General features: G+C 40.7%; 1 protein-coding gene across 4 annotated transcripts in view; it reads left to right on the forward strand.

The window, feature by feature from the left end:
* ipo8 (importin 8) overlaps window positions 1-18,197 on the forward strand; it is a 50,085-nt gene that overhangs the window by 22,773 nt on the left and 9,115 nt on the right. For 2 of the 4 annotated variants that reach the window (XM_049761349.2, XM_049761351.2), the window contains exons 7-22: window positions 6,656-6,750; window positions 6,867-6,951; window positions 7,028-7,162; window positions 9,204-9,303; window positions 9,437-9,513; window positions 9,677-9,793; window positions 10,393-10,482; window positions 10,930-11,095; window positions 11,274-11,434; window positions 11,530-11,655; window positions 12,311-12,386; window positions 12,656-12,781; window positions 13,749-13,846; window positions 15,176-15,271; window positions 15,341-15,561; window positions 17,484-17,689. In XM_049761349.2, the coding sequence (XP_049617306.1) occupies window positions 6,656-6,750; window positions 6,867-6,951; window positions 7,028-7,162; window positions 9,204-9,303; window positions 9,437-9,513; window positions 9,677-9,793; window positions 10,393-10,482; window positions 10,930-11,095; window positions 11,274-11,434; window positions 11,530-11,655; window positions 12,311-12,386; window positions 12,656-12,781; window positions 13,749-13,846; window positions 15,176-15,271; window positions 15,341-15,561; window positions 17,484-17,689 (1,975 nt within the window). The remainder of the gene's footprint in view (window positions 1-6,655; window positions 6,751-6,866; window positions 6,952-7,027; window positions 7,163-9,203; window positions 9,304-9,436; window positions 9,514-9,676; window positions 9,794-10,392; window positions 10,483-10,929; window positions 11,096-11,273; window positions 11,435-11,529; window positions 11,656-12,310; window positions 12,387-12,655; window positions 12,782-13,748; window positions 13,847-15,175; window positions 15,272-15,340; window positions 15,562-17,483; window positions 17,690-18,197) is intronic. The other 2 variants (XM_049761350.2, XM_049761352.2) reach the window with 1 other exon arrangement.

An 18,197-nucleotide genomic window follows, 5' to 3' on the forward strand; every position in this document is an offset into this window, starting at 1 on the left:
GTCACGTTTGTGGGGTCAATTAAACGCTCAAAATGGCCAGAAAAAGAGAACTTTCATCTGAAACTCGACAGTCTATTCTTGTTCTTACAAATGAAGGCCATTCCATGCGAGAAATTGCTAAGAAATTGAAGATTTCCTACAACAGTGTGTACTACTCCCTTCAGAGGACAGCACAAACAGGCTCTAACCAAAGTCGAAAAAGAAGTGGGAGGCCGCGTTGCACAACTGAGCAAGAAGATAAGTACATTAGAGTCTCTAGTTTGAGAAACAGACGCCTCATAGGTCCCCAACTGGCATCTTCATTAACTAGTACCCGCAAAACACCAGTGTCAACATCTACAGTGAAGAGGCGGCTGCGGGATTCTGGGCTTCAGGGCAGAGTGGCAAAGAAAAAGCCATATCTGAGACTGGCCAACAAAAGAAAAAGATTAAGATGGGCAAAAGAACACAGACATTGGACAGAGGAAGACTGGAAAAAAGTGTTGTGGACGGATGAATCCAAGTTTGAGGTGTTTGGATCACAAAGAAGAACGTTTGTGAAACGCAGAACAAATGAAAAGATGCTGGAAAAATGCCTGACGCCATCTGTTAAGCATGGAGGAGGTAATGTGATGGTCTGGGGTTGCTTTGGTGCTGGTAAGGTGGGAGATTTGTACAGGGTAAAAGGGATTCTGAATCAGGAAGGCTATCACTCCATTTTGCAACGCCATGCCATAGCCAGTGGACAGCGTTTGATTGGAGCCAATTTCATCCTACAACAGGACAATGACCCCAAACACACTTCCAAATTGTGCGAGAACTATTTAGAGCAGAAGCAGGCAGCTGGTATTCTATCGGTAATGGAGTGGCCAGCGCAGTCACCAGATGTGAACCCCATTGAGCTGTTGTGGGAGCAGCTTGACCGTATGGTACGCAAGAAGTGCCCATCCAACCAATCCAACTTGTGGGAGCTGCTTCTGGAAGCGTGGGATGCAATTTCTCCAGATTACCTCAACAAATTAACAGCTAGAATGCCAAAGGTCTGCAATGCCGTAATTGCTGCAAATGGAGGATTCTTTGACGAAAGCAAAATTTGATGTAAAAAAATATCTTATTTCAAATACAAATCATTATTTCTAACCTTGTCAATGTCTTGACTCTATTTTCTATTCATTTCACGTTTGGTGGTGAATAAGTGTGACTTTTCATGGAAAACACAAAATTGTTTGGGTGACCCCAAACTTTTGAACGGTAGTGTGTATATATATATATATATATATATATATATATATATATATATATATATATATATATATATATATATAAAATAGTTTTTTTTTTGTGGGAGATCTTTGTGACTTGGTCATTTCAAAAGTAGCTCGCGAGCTGAAAATGTTTGGGCACCCCTGCTCTAGACCCTGCAGACATTTTCTTGGCCCTCGGTGTCACTAAAAGGCTAGCGTTTTGCAAACGAAGGTTACGAGACGGAACATAAGGAACAACTAGGTCGACGAGGTATGAAGGCGCTAAGCTATGCAGTGATTTATAGGTTAATAGAAGAACCTTGAAGTCACATCTTAAATGGACCGGGAGCCAATGTAAATTGGCTAATATTGGCGTAATGTGATCAAATTTTCTTGTCCGTGAGAACAGCCTCGCAGCAGCATTTTGTACTAACTGTAGACTTTTGATGCGGGACTTAGGAAGACCAGAGAATAATACATTACAGTAGTCCAGGCGCGACATGACGAACGCATGTATAATAGTTTCCGGATCACCGGTCGAGAGGATCGGACGAATCTTGGCAATATTACGAAGGTGAAAAAACGCAATTCTAGTTACATTCTTAATGTGCTTTTGAAAGGAGAGCATTTGGTCAAATATTATCCCAAGATTAGTTACAGTGTCGCTCTGAGTGATAGTACGGTTATCTATAGTTATAGTGGTTTCCTTAAATAAGTGTTGATAATGGGTTGGACCAATTATCAACATCTCAGTTTTATCTGGGTTAAGACGAAGGAAGTTGAGAGACATCCATTGCTTGATCTCCGCAAGGCACGCCTCAAGATTACAACAATCCCACGGATCTGTCATCGATAACGGCATATATAATTGGGTATCATCCGCGTAGCATTGAAAACTAATATTATATTTACGTATTATGTCCCCAAGCGGAATCATATAAATATTAAATAAAATTGGTCCGATCCCTGTGGGACACCACACGTAATATTATAGAGCTCAGAGGACGTATTGCCATGGACCACTCGGTGCGTCCTGTCTGATAGATAGGAATAGAACCAGCCTGACCCTGAAATACCAACACAACTTTTAAGACGCCCTAATAAAATGTTGAAGTCTACAGTGTCGAAGGCAGCACTAAGATCGAGTAGTAACAATACAGATGAAGTGTTTGAATCCATAGCTACGAGGAGATCATTAGTCACTTTAGCTCGTGCTGTCTCTGTGGAATGATTAGCTCTAAAACCAGACTGAAAAGAGCCATATCAATTATTGGCGACCAAGTAATCAATAAGCTGCTTTTTCAAGAAATTTTGCTATGAATGGGAGGTTTGAAACTGGCCTATAATTACTGAGACAGGCCGGGTCAAGATTTGGTCGCTTAAGTAACGGTTTAATGATAGCGGTTTTAAAGGCCATTGGCACTATCCCAGAGGAAACAGACAGATTGATTATATTTAAGATGGACGGTCCTAAAATTGGAAATAATTCTTTAAGTAGTTTGGCTGGAAGTGGGTCGAGTAAACATGTTGTTTGTTTAGCCGTACTAACCAATTTTGTAAGCATTTCAAGGGACACGCTTTTAAAATTTGAGAGGGTTATTGCATGATCCCCAGCGCTAGTAACCGGCGGAGCGATTGGCATGGTATTCTTGATCTCGTCCCTAATGGACTCAATCTTTTGAGCAAAAAATTTCATAAACTCGTCAGCTGAGTGGAAGGAGCTATCGGGGGTCGGCTGGCGCAGAGTTAGCTTTGCCACTGTATCAAATAAGTATTTAGGATTATTTTTATTAAGATTAATGACTTGCGAAAAATAACGAGTTTTTGCTAAAATAAGCGCATCTTTATATTTCAGGAGGCTGTCCTTCCATGCCTGATGGAAAACCTCAAGTTTGGTTAAACGCCATCTGCGCTCATGCTTTCTACATAATTGTTTAAACGTACGTGTTTCATCTGTGAACCACGGGGTAGGCAATCTACGGCGAGTTTTCAGACGTAGCGGCGCCACAGAGTCGATAGCATTTAACAATGTCGCATTGAATTCATTTGTAAGATTATCGATAGAGCCACTGTACGCGGGAAACATGGCGGTTGCCGGCGACAGTAACTCAGATAGCGCAGTTGCAGTCATGGAGTTAAAATTATGGCTGCTATAATTCTGATTGCTCTCTTGTCTTTGACAAGGAACTAAAATTTCAAATTTTATTAAAAAATGATCAGACAGAACAGTAGAGTATGGCAGTACTGTTATATTTGAGGTTGCTAGTCCTCGGGATAATACCAGATCTAAGGTATTTCCATTCTTATGCGTTGCTGCCTGTACAGCTTGCGTAAAACCAAACGTATCGATTAAAGTTTGAAATGCCGAAGTCAGTGGCTCCGACGGTGAATTCATGTGGATGTTGAAATCACCCATGATAACTATATTATCTGCATTTGTCACTAGATCAGCCACAACTTCTGAAAATTCATCCAGGAAGCCAGAGTAAGCCCCGGGTGGGCGGTAAATAACAACAAGATAGAATGACGGTAACGCAGTGGATCGCACAATGAGAGCTTCAAATGTTTTAAATACGTGAATTGAGCGAGGCCTAAATCTAAGCTCAGAATTTGAGATGAGGGCGACACCCCCACCCTTTTTTCGAGGACGAGCCACATGCGAGCTCACAAAATTTGGAGGCGAGGCCTCGTTAAGTGGCAGCAGTTCATTAGGTTTTAACCAGGTCTCGGAAAGACCAAAAACATTTAGATTATGTTCCGTGATAAGGTCATTAACGAGAACTGCTTTCGTATGAAGTGATCTAATATTCATAAAACCGAATTTAAGTGTAATTGGTTGATCAGGGTGCGTATCTATCGAAGGATTTTTAAACGGGATGCGAGTAAAATTGTGTTCTCTAGGCCTAATATCACCTCTCAAAAGTTTATTAGGGCGGTGGGATGAAACGACCGTGGGAATTTGATGATGAGTATTTGTTACACATGTGAAGTTATCTAAAACAGGCACCGTTTCAACAGCAAGACCGGTCGGGACGGAGTGATTGGATTTGTCTACTACCCCAGTGTGTTTATGTGTACTGCAGCACTATTTAAACTGTCGCGCTCTAGTCTACACGAGGAGCTATGTGTATGCTGAAAGTCTAGCCCAGCGCTAGTTAACTTTAACTTAACAGACTCCAAACCCATCCTCACAGGTGGTCTAATCACCTGTGCCCTGGCCTGCTCTAAAGTGACCTGTCATGAGTGGCTCAAACAGTAATCTATATTCCTAGAAAGAGTGAAGGCGCCTTCACGGTTAGGGTGAAGGCCGTCCTTCCTCAGCAGGTCGGGGCGGCCCCAGAAGGAGGACCAGTTATCTATAAAATACAGTCCCTGCTTTTTACAGAACCCAGCCATCCATCGATTAAGGGAGACTAATCTACTAAACCTCTCATCAGTGCCTCTCCCAGGCAGGGGGCCAGAGACAAATACTCGATGCCGACTCATCTTTCTGGCAAGATCACAAGTCCTCGCTATGTTTTTCTTTGTGATCTCTGACTGTCTCATCCTAACATCATTGGAGCCGACGTGTATCACTATGTCCGAGTAGCTAGTGTTGTTGGAACGACGCTGTTGACTAGGCCTATTGCGAGTCAGCTCCCTAAGATTAGCTTTTATGTCGGGTGCTCTGGCCCCAAGAATACACATTACCGTGGCTGGATTTTTAAGTGTAATATTTTGGGTAATGGAGTCACCTATGACCAAAGTGCGAGGGCCAGTAGACCGAGGTGACTTTGGACGGCTATGCGTCTTACCTGGCTCATCGCGATTAGCAAGCCGCTTGTGACTAATGCTAACTGGGCTAGCGGACTGACTACAGTCCGCGTCTGTGTCCGCCACATCTACTTTTTTTAACCAGCTCAGTGGCCTAGTAGTAGAGTGTCCGCCCTGAGACTGGAAGGTTGTGGGTTCAAACCCCAGCCGGGTCATACCAAAGACTATAAAAATGGGACCCATTGCCTCCCTGCTTGGCACTCAGCATTAAGGGTTGGAATTGGGGGGTTAGATCACCAAATGATTCCCGAGCGCGGCCCCGCTGCTGCTCACTGCTCCCCTCTCCCCCAGGGGGTGGATCAAAATCACATGGGGATGGGTTAAATGCAGAGGACAAATTTCACCACACCCAGATGTGTGTGTGACGATGATCATTGGGACTTTACTGTTATCGCACTATTCTGCTCTAACTGGCGGACACGTCCCTCTAGCAGGGACAACCTCTCTAAGAGAAGGGTGCAGTTGGTGCACGAAGCCGTACAAACCTCTTGATCCGCAGCTATACTTTGTGTGCGATGATCGACGGTAGACAAATGGCCACGAAGCCTCCGCTCTCTCGGGCACTTCCGGAAGCCCACTCAGTTAGTTAGTTAGCAGACTAAAACACTCAAGCATCTTCAAAACGTATTTTGACAAGCTGGTGACCTCTAGGTCAAGCTCAAGCGTGGGATTGCAGTCTTCCTCCCACCGTATCACTGTCAACCCCTTGTCCTTACTCAACTCTTAATACATTCATGTTTAAATGAAACATCAGTGCTATGGTGCTGCTCAAGTTGCTACTAACTATACAATATTGAATAAAATAAAGTATAATGCAGCTTACTCTGTGATTAACATGTCTCATTCTCATCGCCTCAGATGAGCTTGGGCTTCCTAGTTAGCAAATGAAAATATTAAACCAGTTTCAAAGTATATTATATCAAAACAAAATAATATAACATAATCCAAAATTGTGTGTTGCTGTGCTTCAGAACAAGTCTTCATCTAATCGATGACTTTTTAAACTATTAATTTACTATGTTAGGTCAATCTGACTTTGGCACCATCTTCTGGTGAAATTTGGAACGGGAATGGAGGTTGACTGGTTCAACCAACAAATTCCCCTTTACCAATTTAACAATAGTTAATTTTGAAGAACTAACTTTTAAGTAACCCTTACTCAGGCCCCCTTCTTCAGGTCTTCCATGTCAAGCTTTGAAATTTTATCTTAGCCAATTCGTCTGGGCCAAATCCAATACACATTCACGCACCATCTTTTACCTTCCTATCCGCCATGTAACTCGACAATGCATATATTGTGAATTGAATGAATTAGTTGCCTTTGCATGGGTCATAACGAAGGTGGCCAAAACATACCCAATTCAAATTAAACTGCATAATGAAGTAACCACCAGAGGCTGCTAGAACCACACAAATGAAAAAAAAAAGGCCTTTTTAACAGTTACTTTTAATATCGTCACAGAGGACGACACAATATCACGGCAGTTTCAATATCGCAATTTCACTATATTGCCTTTATCGTTATCTCCCATTATAAAAAATTGTGTATATATCACTGCTATCGTGTGTGAGTTAACTGCTTTAAAATTAAAAGAGTCACATTTCACTCAATTTGTTAGGAAACTTTGGAGCTGGATGAAGATGACCGTCCTGAGTTATCATGGTGGAAGTGCAAGAAATGGGCACTGCGTGCCATTACAAAGCTGTTCAAGCGGTGAGCAAGGACCTCTTTTCGAAACACGTAGTCACATGTATTATATTTATATTTAAATATGCGTGTATTGAATATATTTATACTCTGTGTGTATGGTTGTGTTTTTTTTTTTCCAGATATGGAAGCCCAGGCAACGTGGCAAAAGAGTACTTTGAATTTGCTGATTTTTTCTTGAAGACTTATGCAGTGGGTTTACAGCAAGTAAGTGTTTGTGAATTGAGTACAAAATTAATAGTAGTTTTGACTTACCTGTCTGTATTGTCACTGTCTGCTCCAGGTCTTGTTGAAGGTTGTGGATCAATACAGACAGAAGCAGTATGTTACTCCTTGTGTTCTCCAGCAGTGTCTCAACTACCTCAACCAGGGACTTTCCCATTCTCTGACGTGGAAACAGATGAAGCCTCACATGCAGGTGACAATTTTTTATTTTATGCTCTATGTTTCAAGGGAATAGATAATTTAAAGGGCTAGAGACATCCCTTTTTTTTTTCAATTAGAACGGAATTTGATAGAATGTATAAAGTGAACACATTTGCCACATTGGAAATTAAAAATGGACACCGATTACTAAGAATAAAGCTGAAATGAAATGCCAGTTTATCGATCGCGTCCCGCACGAAGCCAAACTGGCGGCGCCATTACTGTGACGTCACAAGTTGTACATCTGGATGTCAACAAACCCAAACAACATGGCAGATGATAGCGACAGCTCCGTTTCTAGCGGCAATATTAGCACCGTTTTATCCGATTCAGAAACCTCTTTTGACGCAGAATATGATGAATCTAGCAGTTCACTTGGGCTGAGCTGAGCACATTTTCTGAATTGTGCCCCTCCCGTCACTTTGGTTAGGTTGGCATAGTAAAAAGTGCTCTTGGGGGCTTTAGAGTGCCGAGTTGATCTCGGCACATGAAGACATGACCACCTGCAACGTTTGGTTTAGGTTTTATAAGCATTTTTGATTTTATTTCTTAAATCGCATTTTTTCGACGAGCTGAGCATGTTTTCTGAATTGTGCCCCTCCCGTCACGCTTCGACATACTTTTCAAAGTCAAAGTCTCAAAGTCTCCTTTATTGTCGATTCCTCCGCATGTCAAGACACACAAAGAGATCGAAATTACGTTTCTCACTATCCCAGGGTGACAAGACAGAGTTCACAACGCACATACAAGTAAACAACACGGGAAAATTAAAACAAGAAGATGAACAATAAGAGCGATAGCACGCTAGCCGCTCCCGATGCACAGCAGAGTCCGGAAAGATAAGACAGAGTTCACAACGCACATACAAGTAAACAACACAGGAAAAATAAAACAAGAAGATGAACAATAAGAGTGATAGCACGCTAGCCGCTCCCGATGCACAGCAGAGTCCGGAAAGATGACAGTCAACCAGGCCACTGTGAACACGAGCACACAGCAGGCACGCACTGTCCGGTTCGTGGATCCTATCAGGCGAACTCAACCCATCTTGTCGTCCCGCGAACGAACGTACGCCAGGATAATGGAAGGCACGGCTAGGCGAGCTGGGTTGGCCGCAAACCTGGCCCGACGTCTCCGCGCTGGCCCCTCTTCTCTTTTTGTTTACATTCATTGAAGCTAAACGCGTACAACTTGAGACGTCATGAGACGTCACTTCCGGCTGGCGGCTCGGTGCGGTCAAACTCGTCTGTGCGGCAAATTTAAATTAAATTTTTCAGAGCAACAGCTTCCTTTTCGTTGTTTCGAGCGTCAATTTATATTTATAAGCCCGTAAGCTAACTAAAACCGATTTATACATATACCGGTGTCTCTAGCCCTTTAAGATTTAATCAACATTCAGATGCAAAGATTTATTGCAGGAAATTATAAGCATTACTAAAACAAAGAAATGCATTTTAAATTTTCGTTTTGAGTGATGTATGACTCTGATATACCGTATTAGCGCGAATATAAGACGGTGTTTTTTGCATTGAAATAAGACTAAAAAAGTGGGGGTCGTCTCACATTCAAGGTCTAGACATTATACCCATTCACAACGCTAGGTGGCGCCAGATATCTTTAAACCGAATGCTGAACTTGACTCCCCAGGCAAAAGCGAACCCCTGTCACGAAGAATTTATTAAAAATAGTGGTAGCTATGTGATTGCCCTTTAGTTTACATATTTAAATGTTCAGATATTAAGATGTGATAGACAGTTTTTGCATAAATTGAATGAGGCAGAATAACATGCTTTCTCTCTAAAAATATATTGTTATAATCATTTTCAGTTTCAGATGTACTGTAATTATTTTCTGTATAAAAATTAAATTTGGTGTTCTAAACTTGAGTCTTGAAAAAGAGGGGGTCGTCTAATAATCAGGGTCGTCTTATATTCGGGCCAATACAGTATATTTGATATTATAAGCATTACTAAAACAAAGAAATGCATTTGAAATTTCTGTTTTGAGTGGTGTATGACTTTGATCTCTTCCAGACTATTTGTCAGGAGGTGATCTTTCCTCTCATGTGTTACAAAGATGAGGACGAGCGGCTGTGGCAAGAAGACCCGTTTGAATACATCCGCATGAAGTTTTGTACGTACTTTGGACCTAGATGTTTAAATTTATTCTTGAGATTCATAATGTTATGCTTGAACTGCGTAGTTTTATAAATGATATGAATTACACTTTTTCTGACTGATTTCTTTTTTTTAATTCTTTTTTACAGACCTTTATGACGATAGTGCCCTTCCCACCACTGCTGCTCAGAGCCTTTTGTGCAATGCTGCACGGAAGAGAAAGGAGGTGAGGAATACTACAATTTGCTGCAGTAATGAACAACACATTTGTTACCTGTGTTTGCAACTGTTCCGCTTTGCAAACTAAGTCAAAGAACTGATTAATTGTGTTAACTCTCTACTTTGTTAACTCTACTATTTTACTTAACGCTCTACTTTTGTCTTAAAAGGTCCTGCCTCAAATGATGGCATTCTGCCACCAGATTTTGATGGATCCCACATCTGACCCCCGAAGGACAGATGGAGCACTACACTGTATTGGAGCACTAGCTGAGCTACTATTTAAGGTATATATGCTATTTTGTTTTTTTATGCCAACGCTAGTGAGACTACAAGAAAGGTGTAAGAAAATGCCTTCTGGTACACTTTGGTTTATTGTGTTTATATTTAATGTTACGAAAGAGATCATGTACACAGACTAATAACAGTACAGTTGTTTTAAGTTCCACGACAATTTATAATTGTGTAATGATTAAATAAGTCATTAAGGGTAAGTGCAAATGTGTTATAAACAGAACGACTGGTTTAACATTGACACTTGGTACGAAAAGCATAACTGACTCAGATAGAACCTATTTGGCAAGAGGCTGTGGGGTGACTGGTAAATTTTCAAGGGTAGCCATGGCCACCCCCTAGCGGCACCCCTGGTTGTTTTTATACTTTGCTGCTGTTTTTATATTATCGATTTATTGTTATGCGTCTTACAAGCTGGAATATTGAATGAAATTTTGTTGTGCAATGTACAATGGAAATAAAGTCTTCTAATCTAAGTGGTCCTGGAATTCAGTGAGAGGAAATTATTTTAAAAATTCAGCTTTATTTAACACAAGCTAACAGCTCTTCCAACGTTCTTCTCTTTCTTTGGGCTTTGCTGCGTGTTCTGCAGAAGCAGCTTTACGTGGATCAGATGGAGTTGATGCTGCAAAACTACGTTTTCCCTTTGCTAGACTCTCGATTGTGTTACTTGCGAGCTAGGGTAAGTGAAGCATACATAAAACAAGTTACACACTCTGGGACACTCTGAACTGGTTGCCAGCCAATCACAAGGCACATAGAGACAAACAACCAATCACCCTCACACCTATGATCAATTCAGAATGCTCAATCGGTCTACCAGGCATGTTTTTGGTATGCGGCAAGAAATCCACGCAGCCACAGGGAGAACATGCAAACTCCACACAGGAACCCACACCTTCTGAACTGTGAGATGGACATGCTAACCAGTGCGGCACCGTGCCGCTAAGACAAGTTATATAATAAAAAAAATAGCATATATTTAAACAAATATGCCTGGTTATTTTAAACAAGTGGTACTCGTGTAGAATGGGGAATAAACAAATGATAATAAATTAAGCTCAAGTCTGCAACCTATGTCATAAAAGATTCTACTTTTATTCATTTGTGGTTTTGCCGTTTTTGTCAGTCATGCTGGGTTCTCCACTGCTTCAGTCAGCTGCATTTCCACAATGTGATGGCTTTGAGGAATGCCGTGGAGTTGGTCAAGAAGGACCTGGTTGATGACAATGAGATGCCAGTCAAGGTGGAGGCTGCCATTGCTTTACAAATGTTGGTCAGCAATCAGGAAGAGGGTACGTTGAGGAATGTGAGCTATGGAACTGGATATGTGATGATATGAGGGAGCAAATCAAGTGAAGTCTTGTAGCATTATGATTTACATTCTGTATGTGTGTGTTTGTGTGTGTAGCAAAACTGATCTTGTAGCATTATGATTTACTTTCTGTATGTGTGTTTTTGTTGTGTGTGTAGCAAAACTGTACATCCGGCCACACATTCGACCTGTTATGCAACAGCTGCTCCATGTGGTGAAAGAGACGGAGAATGATGATTTGACCAATGTCATTCAGAAGATGATCTGCGAGTACAATGAAGAAGTTGCAGTAATTGCTGTTGACATGACACGGAATCTGGTAAGACATGTTACTGTGTTGTCTGTCATATGTTCTGTAAAGCGCTTTGTGACTGGTTCCGACACTTGAGTGTACTCTATATGCGTATTTCCCAGGCAGAGATCTTTACCAGGGTTCTTCAGAGCGAGGAATACGAGGAGAATGAGGACAAGACCGTCATCGCCCTTGGAATTCTCAGCACCATCGACACCATTTTGACAGTCATGGAGGACCACAAGGAGGTTACTCTTGTGCCGTACTCACGGATATGCGCACACTCTGTGTATATAGTGCAATATATACGTGTGTGTGTGTGTGTGTGTGTGTGTGTGTGTGTGTGTGTGTGTGTGTGTGTGTGTGTGTGTGTGTGTGTGTGTGTGTGTGTGTGTGTGTGTGTGTGTGTGTGTGTGTGTGTGTGTGTGTGTGTGTGTGTGTTTGTGCGTGCGTGCGTGCGTGCGTGCGTGCGTGCGTGCGTGCGTGCGTGCGTGCGTGCGTGCGTGCGTGCGTGCGTGCGCATGGCCCACACACGAGGCCCTGGGATGGTGCCATGGGGAACATTCGTGCTAAGTGTGAAAGGATTTATTTGAGCTGGACAAACTGTGAGAGGTCAGAGTGATAAAGACAAAGAGCTCATGGAGAATGTAGATTGAGGTGTTATGTAGTTGAGCAGAAAATCCTTTTTCATCTTTAATATGGGCTGAAAGTCACTATTGGGATCTGAAACCTTGCTGAGTGGAAATGGCTCTGATGTAGAGAGGGGCAGTAAATATGAACATAATTTCCATGCCAAGTGTAACACACTTTGGAAATCCTAAAATGAAGTAATTAAGAATATTGTACTGTAAGTATACAAATGATTGTTTTTTTGTTTGTTTGTTTTTTTATGCTGTACCTCAGATCACTCAACAGCTGGAGGACATCTGTTTGCAAGTGATTGGCCTGGTCTTGCAGAAACCTATCATAGGTATGGCAGGTGTGTCTGTGCAGGGGCTGAATAGTGTTTTGTTTTTGTAAACTCACACATTTTATTTATTATGACCCATAGAATATGTTGACAATTAAAGAAGTCAGACTGATTACTGAATAGGAAAGTATAAATTGAATAATAAACCTAATTATCAGTTACAATGTCAATTGTCAACAATTGTTAATGTCTCTATTTGTGGAAAAAAAGTCCTGGATTATCATGTACGTATGTGGTTTTGGAAGTATTAATGTGCATGAGCTTTATATCATTCACAGAGTTCTATGAGGAGATTCTGTCTCTGGCATTCGGACTCACATGCCAGACCATCTCCCCACAGATGTGGCAGCTGCTAAGCGTCTTGTATGAGGTCTTTCAGCATGACTGGTTTGACTACTTCACTGGTTGGTCTCACCTGACTCGACTGTTGTGGTCAGAAGTTTACATAGACTTAACATGGGGCACGAATGTCGTATCGGTAATATTATTTGAACCGGGTGAAATGATTATCCAACAAAATCTTCAGTGGTTTTAAAACAAACCAAATTGTGTTTGAAATCAATTGGCCCCCTTGCTGCCACTTGCTGTCAATTGAAAATGTCACTAAAGTGCCTAAGCACTCCAGTAATATCATGTGACGTTCTCAAATTGGTCGTTACCTGAGCAACTGTGATGTCATTTACAGTTTACATCAAGTGGCAAAATGGCTTCACACTAAGATGGGTAAAACAAGTGAATTTTGCTGCCTAATTACATTTGACAAATGGCAATTTTAGTCAGAAAACTGCATTTAGACTAGTGGGGGTGAGTTGAACATGTTATTATTAAGACATTCATGCTAATAGGTTTATCGTTTCTTAACTTCTATCCTCAAATTTATATTCTACTTAATGGTATATTGTTTTCATTCCACTTTAAACACTCAGAAATCACTGGTCATGTGATGCTCACAAGCTGAGCTATGATTGAGCCTTCAACATAGGTGATGTCATTCAACAACAACTAGCAAAAATGTGTTTTTAAAAGTATTGAATGTACATGAAAAATCACAAAGTTATGTAATTTGGTATAGACAAAATCTTTACTTTTTTTGCTGCTGAAATTGGCTAAATAAGTTGACCATCTCTTTAAAAGGACCAATAAATCTGGGTCACACTTCCTTTTTGGCAAAAGAGAAATAAAATCCAGACGTGACTCCACAATGACCTTATGTAAAGACATCTTTACATGAGTCAAAAGAATAATTTTGAAAGAAAAACATGATAACTCACTATTGACATAACTGAAGAATCAAAACAACTTAACAAGATTCAATTAGTGTATACACATTTTTCTTAAACCACACTACAACTTGATATATTTATGGTACAGATATGATGCCACTTTTGCATAACTACGTCACCGTGGATACAGACGTCTTCCTATCCAACCCCAAGAACTTGGAAATCATCTACAGCATGTGCAAGAAGGTATATTTCTTACACTATGCAAAATGAACTGAACTGAGTTTCAGAGGTTTGTAGTAGGGCCCGACCCAGATGAATTATTTCAGGCCAATGCCCATATTTGAAAGAAAATAAACATTACCGAATAATCAGACGATTAATTCTAAGAGTATATACAGAATATATTAGATTTTCTTTCGTCACTTCAACAATTATATACCGTAATTTCTGGACTATAAGCCGCACCCGACTATAAGCCGCACCAGCTAAAATTCAGGGATATTTTAGTTTTTTTCTTACATAAGCCGCACCGGACTATAAGCCGCACGTGCACATGAGTTTTTTTACAAAGAAAGACAGTACACAGAAAGCCGTAAAAATCCATAAATATACCGCGCCGCCATTTAAGCCTCAGGGTTCAAAGTAACCTTCTGAATAAAATGCATTAAAAGTTCACATTCATTACAACTTGTTTTTGGTGAGGACAATGTCAGAAGAATGAAAAAGGGTTTAGAGCCTTTTGACGCAGGTCACCTAGCGTGTATTCCTACTAAAGCTCATAATAGTCACAAGCAACACAGCCAGAATAAGCAGCGGCCATAGTAGTGTTTCAAAATAGTATTTTTGTTGTTGTTTTGTTCTTCAAGATACCGCACAACAGTGGTCCACAGCCTTTTTGCGAGTGTATAAAAGTGATCAAGTCATCACAAAAATCATGAAAAAAATCGTATATAAGCCGCACCTGACTATAAGCCGCAGGGTTCAAAATTTTGGAAAAAAGTCGCGGCTTATAGTCCGGAAATTACGTTAAATTAAAGTTATAACGTTTGACTCTTTTATAATACTTTGCCCTTCAGTATTAGTTTAATTTTTAAACCAAGAGACATTTAGGGACAAAACCATGCATAGAAGGTAAAGAAAGCATTTGGAAATAAATATAAAGCAATTTACAGCAATTAGAAATTTACAGCAAAACATGAGTTTAGAAAAACCTCCGCTGCTAAATGGTTATTGTACAGGTGGAATAACTTTAAAACCTTAGCAATCAAACGTAAACAAAAGCTGGACAAACAAAGCAGGCGTTGTCAGGCTCACATGATGCATGGCTAAAGTTGTCTCTGGTAGTTGACTGAGGAGACTTGAGGGTTTAATGAAGTCACAACCTCGCTCAGTGGACAACAATGTAAGAACACCATTCTGCACCACTCATATGCCATTTAGCATCAGAGACTAAGTCTTGATTATTTTGAAAAGCGCAATAGTCGATCAATTTCATCAGCTGAACAATTAATCCGTTAGGGCCCTCGTTTGCAGTTTAATTTGACTGGTTGGTGAGTTTTGAATCTCTCGTAGGTGCTGACCACAGATTCAGGTGAAGAAGCAGAGTGTCACGCTGCCAAACTGCTGGAGGTGATCATATTACAATGTAAAGGCAGAGGGATTGACCAGGTCAGAAACAAATCTTTGCATCATGTGATTACCCAACATAAAAAAATGCTCACTTTAATATATGTGCAGTGTATCCCTCTGTTCGTGGAGGCTGCGCTGGAGCGTTTGACGCGTGGCGTTAAGTCCAACAAGCTTCGGATCATGTGCCTGGAAGTGGCCATAGCTGGTCTTTACTATAGCCCGGCCATTCTTATGCACACTTTGGAAAACGCACACTTCTCCCAGAACCCACAGACGATTACTGCCCACTTCATCAACCAGTGGATGAACGACACTGAATACTTCCTTGGGTGAGAAACACCGCATACCAAACTGAGACTAGAACGATTCGATACAGGTACACATTACATGTACGAATGATTGTACATTTAATTAAGTTATTTATTTAAAGCTGATAGCTAGCTATTTTGCCTTGAAGACACAATTTTCTTAAACTAATCTCTCTTCTTCTCCACTATTCTGGGATTGGGGTGCATCGAGGAATGTCTGCCATCTTGTGGTGAACACTGTTATTCCAACTAATGATATCGGTAGCTTGGTCAGGGTTAGGATCGTATTGATGAACACATCTCGTAAACAAGCACTGCAGTCAAGTTAAGCAGTAAGCTAATGCTAGTGTTAGCGAGAAGCTAACAAATGCATTGAACACATTATGTTCCCCAAGAATAATACAGCACCTTCGATGCTAGCCATCTGACACAACTACTCAAAATACACCTACAAGAAGTCAAAACAGAACGCACAGTGCTAAAATCCGCAGAAAGACTGACGCTAATGCTCTGAAAATAAGGCCATCATAGACATGCAATAATATGAAAGTTAAATACAGTTACCGTAATTTCCGGACTATAAGTCGCGCTTTTTTTCATAGTTTGGGTGGGGGGGCGACTTATACTCAGGAGCGACTTATATATGTTTTTTTTCACAAATTTTTACTTGATCATTAAGACATCACTTACTTACAAGTCTAGTTGACCACTTCCCATGTTATTTTTAGTATAGTTGATCACTTCACATGCTTTTATATCTTTATCTTGAACATATTCAAAACATAAAAAAGAGAAAACATCAAATAAAGCAATTAACACTTTAAAGCACCATATCCAAGTCCACTGTCTGCTGCATGTACACTTGCTCTATTTTTGCTCCTCTTATATTTATTATTATTATTTATTATTATTTGGCCCGTTCTCAGCTCTTTGTTTGTGTTTGTCACGTTAGCATACCTATTGTTTAGCCTGTTGTTGCTATTTAATGAATTGGAGTGACACCGATGGTTTTATAAACATGTTATTCATATAATAGTTGTGCTTAATCACTCTATATGTTACGTCAGGCCCGTTCTCAGCTCTTTGTTTGTATTTGTCACATTAGCATACCTATCGTTTAGCCTGTTGTTGCTATTGTTTAGCCTGTTGTTGCTATTTCATGACTGTTTTTGGTGTGGGATTTTGTCCTATAAATTGCCCCCCAAAATGCGACTTATACTCCGGAGCGACTTATATATGGCTTTTTCACTTTTTGGGGCATTTTATGGCTGGTGCGACTTATACTCCGGAGCGACTTATAGTCCGGAAAATACGGTACTTATTTTTGTGTCATTGTCTCCATCGTTTCCATAGATTGAAGGAACTGAACCCTCAATGAAATGAGGTCTTTCGGAGAATCCTTCTCTATATTGACAAGAGATTTCTGAAACTCTTATCCTTGAAGCGCTTTGCAAATACAAGCAGGACTTTACCCACAGATGTTGGAAATTCATCCTGAAATTTTAAATTTAACCAGGCATTTCTTTGAGGTTCTGAGGCTGGGGGACAGTGTAATTAGTTGTGTGAGCGATCTCTCCATTTTGGCATCCTTGAGTTGTTTGGATTACAAAAGTCTCTCCGAGTAATAGGGATGGCGGATTTGCAAAACCATTTGGCCACACCCATCACCTTGTTTGGTATTGCTGCCCTAAAGACATTGACGTAATAGATAAAGATGCGTGATAGGAAATGGATAAAACTGAAAGGAGTAAAACAATATCCCCCAAACACCTTATAAAAGTATCTCTGCAATATCCGGAGGGATACATTACACTTTTCTACAATTCTGAAGACTCCAAGTGCACAATAAAATGTATTTAATAAAAGGTGAATTACCATGATATGATATTTTTCGATATATAGAGATAGTAGGTTCACCGTTAGCGTTTCTGCTTCACTCGTAGGATCCATGACCGTAAGATGTGCATCATTGGCCTGACAGTGCTGATGGAGCTTCCGAGCCGTCCAGCGGCTCTGGAGGCCGTTGCCACTCAAATCCTTCCTTCTGTACTGCTCCTCTTCTTGGGCCTCAAGCACCTTTCTGCTTCCCATCACGTCAACAAACCTGACCTGCTGGCAAACACGAGGACTTTGGATGAAGATAAAAATGGTGAGTGGTCCACCGGCATTTATTGACCAACAACTGCATCCAATGCAATTTTCAACACCACTTATCCTGTTTTTTTTTTTGTTGCTATGTCTACGTCAAAATGTGACGAAATGTGAACCTGGTCCATGACGCAATGTAGGTTGGAGATCATAACTATGAAGCAAACGTGGGCAAAATACACCCAACAGGCCACAACTGGCTTATCCACTGCCTCTATTCAAAATAGAATATGGGGGGGGGAAATTGCAAATATGCAGAGATGGTGACAAAGTCTCTCGTCAAATTTTGAGCAGGTCCCAAGTTATTTTTGGGGGAAAAAAAATCAAGCAAGTCAGGTCAAGTCACTACCAAATTGTAAGCAAGTTGAATTAATTCTTTGCACGTCTTAAGTCAAGTCATATAATCTTGCTGAGTCGTAACATAGTGGAGCAATTATAAAATCTGTTTGCATGAGTGTTTACAGCTATCAACATCACGAGCATTGGGCAGGCCACACGTGTGAACTGAC

This window comes from Syngnathus scovelli, chromosome 22 (genome assembly GCF_024217435.2).
Source record: "Syngnathus scovelli strain Florida chromosome 22, RoL_Ssco_1.2, whole genome shotgun sequence".
Lineage (NCBI taxonomy): Eukaryota > Metazoa > Chordata > Actinopteri > Syngnathiformes > Syngnathidae > Syngnathus > Syngnathus scovelli.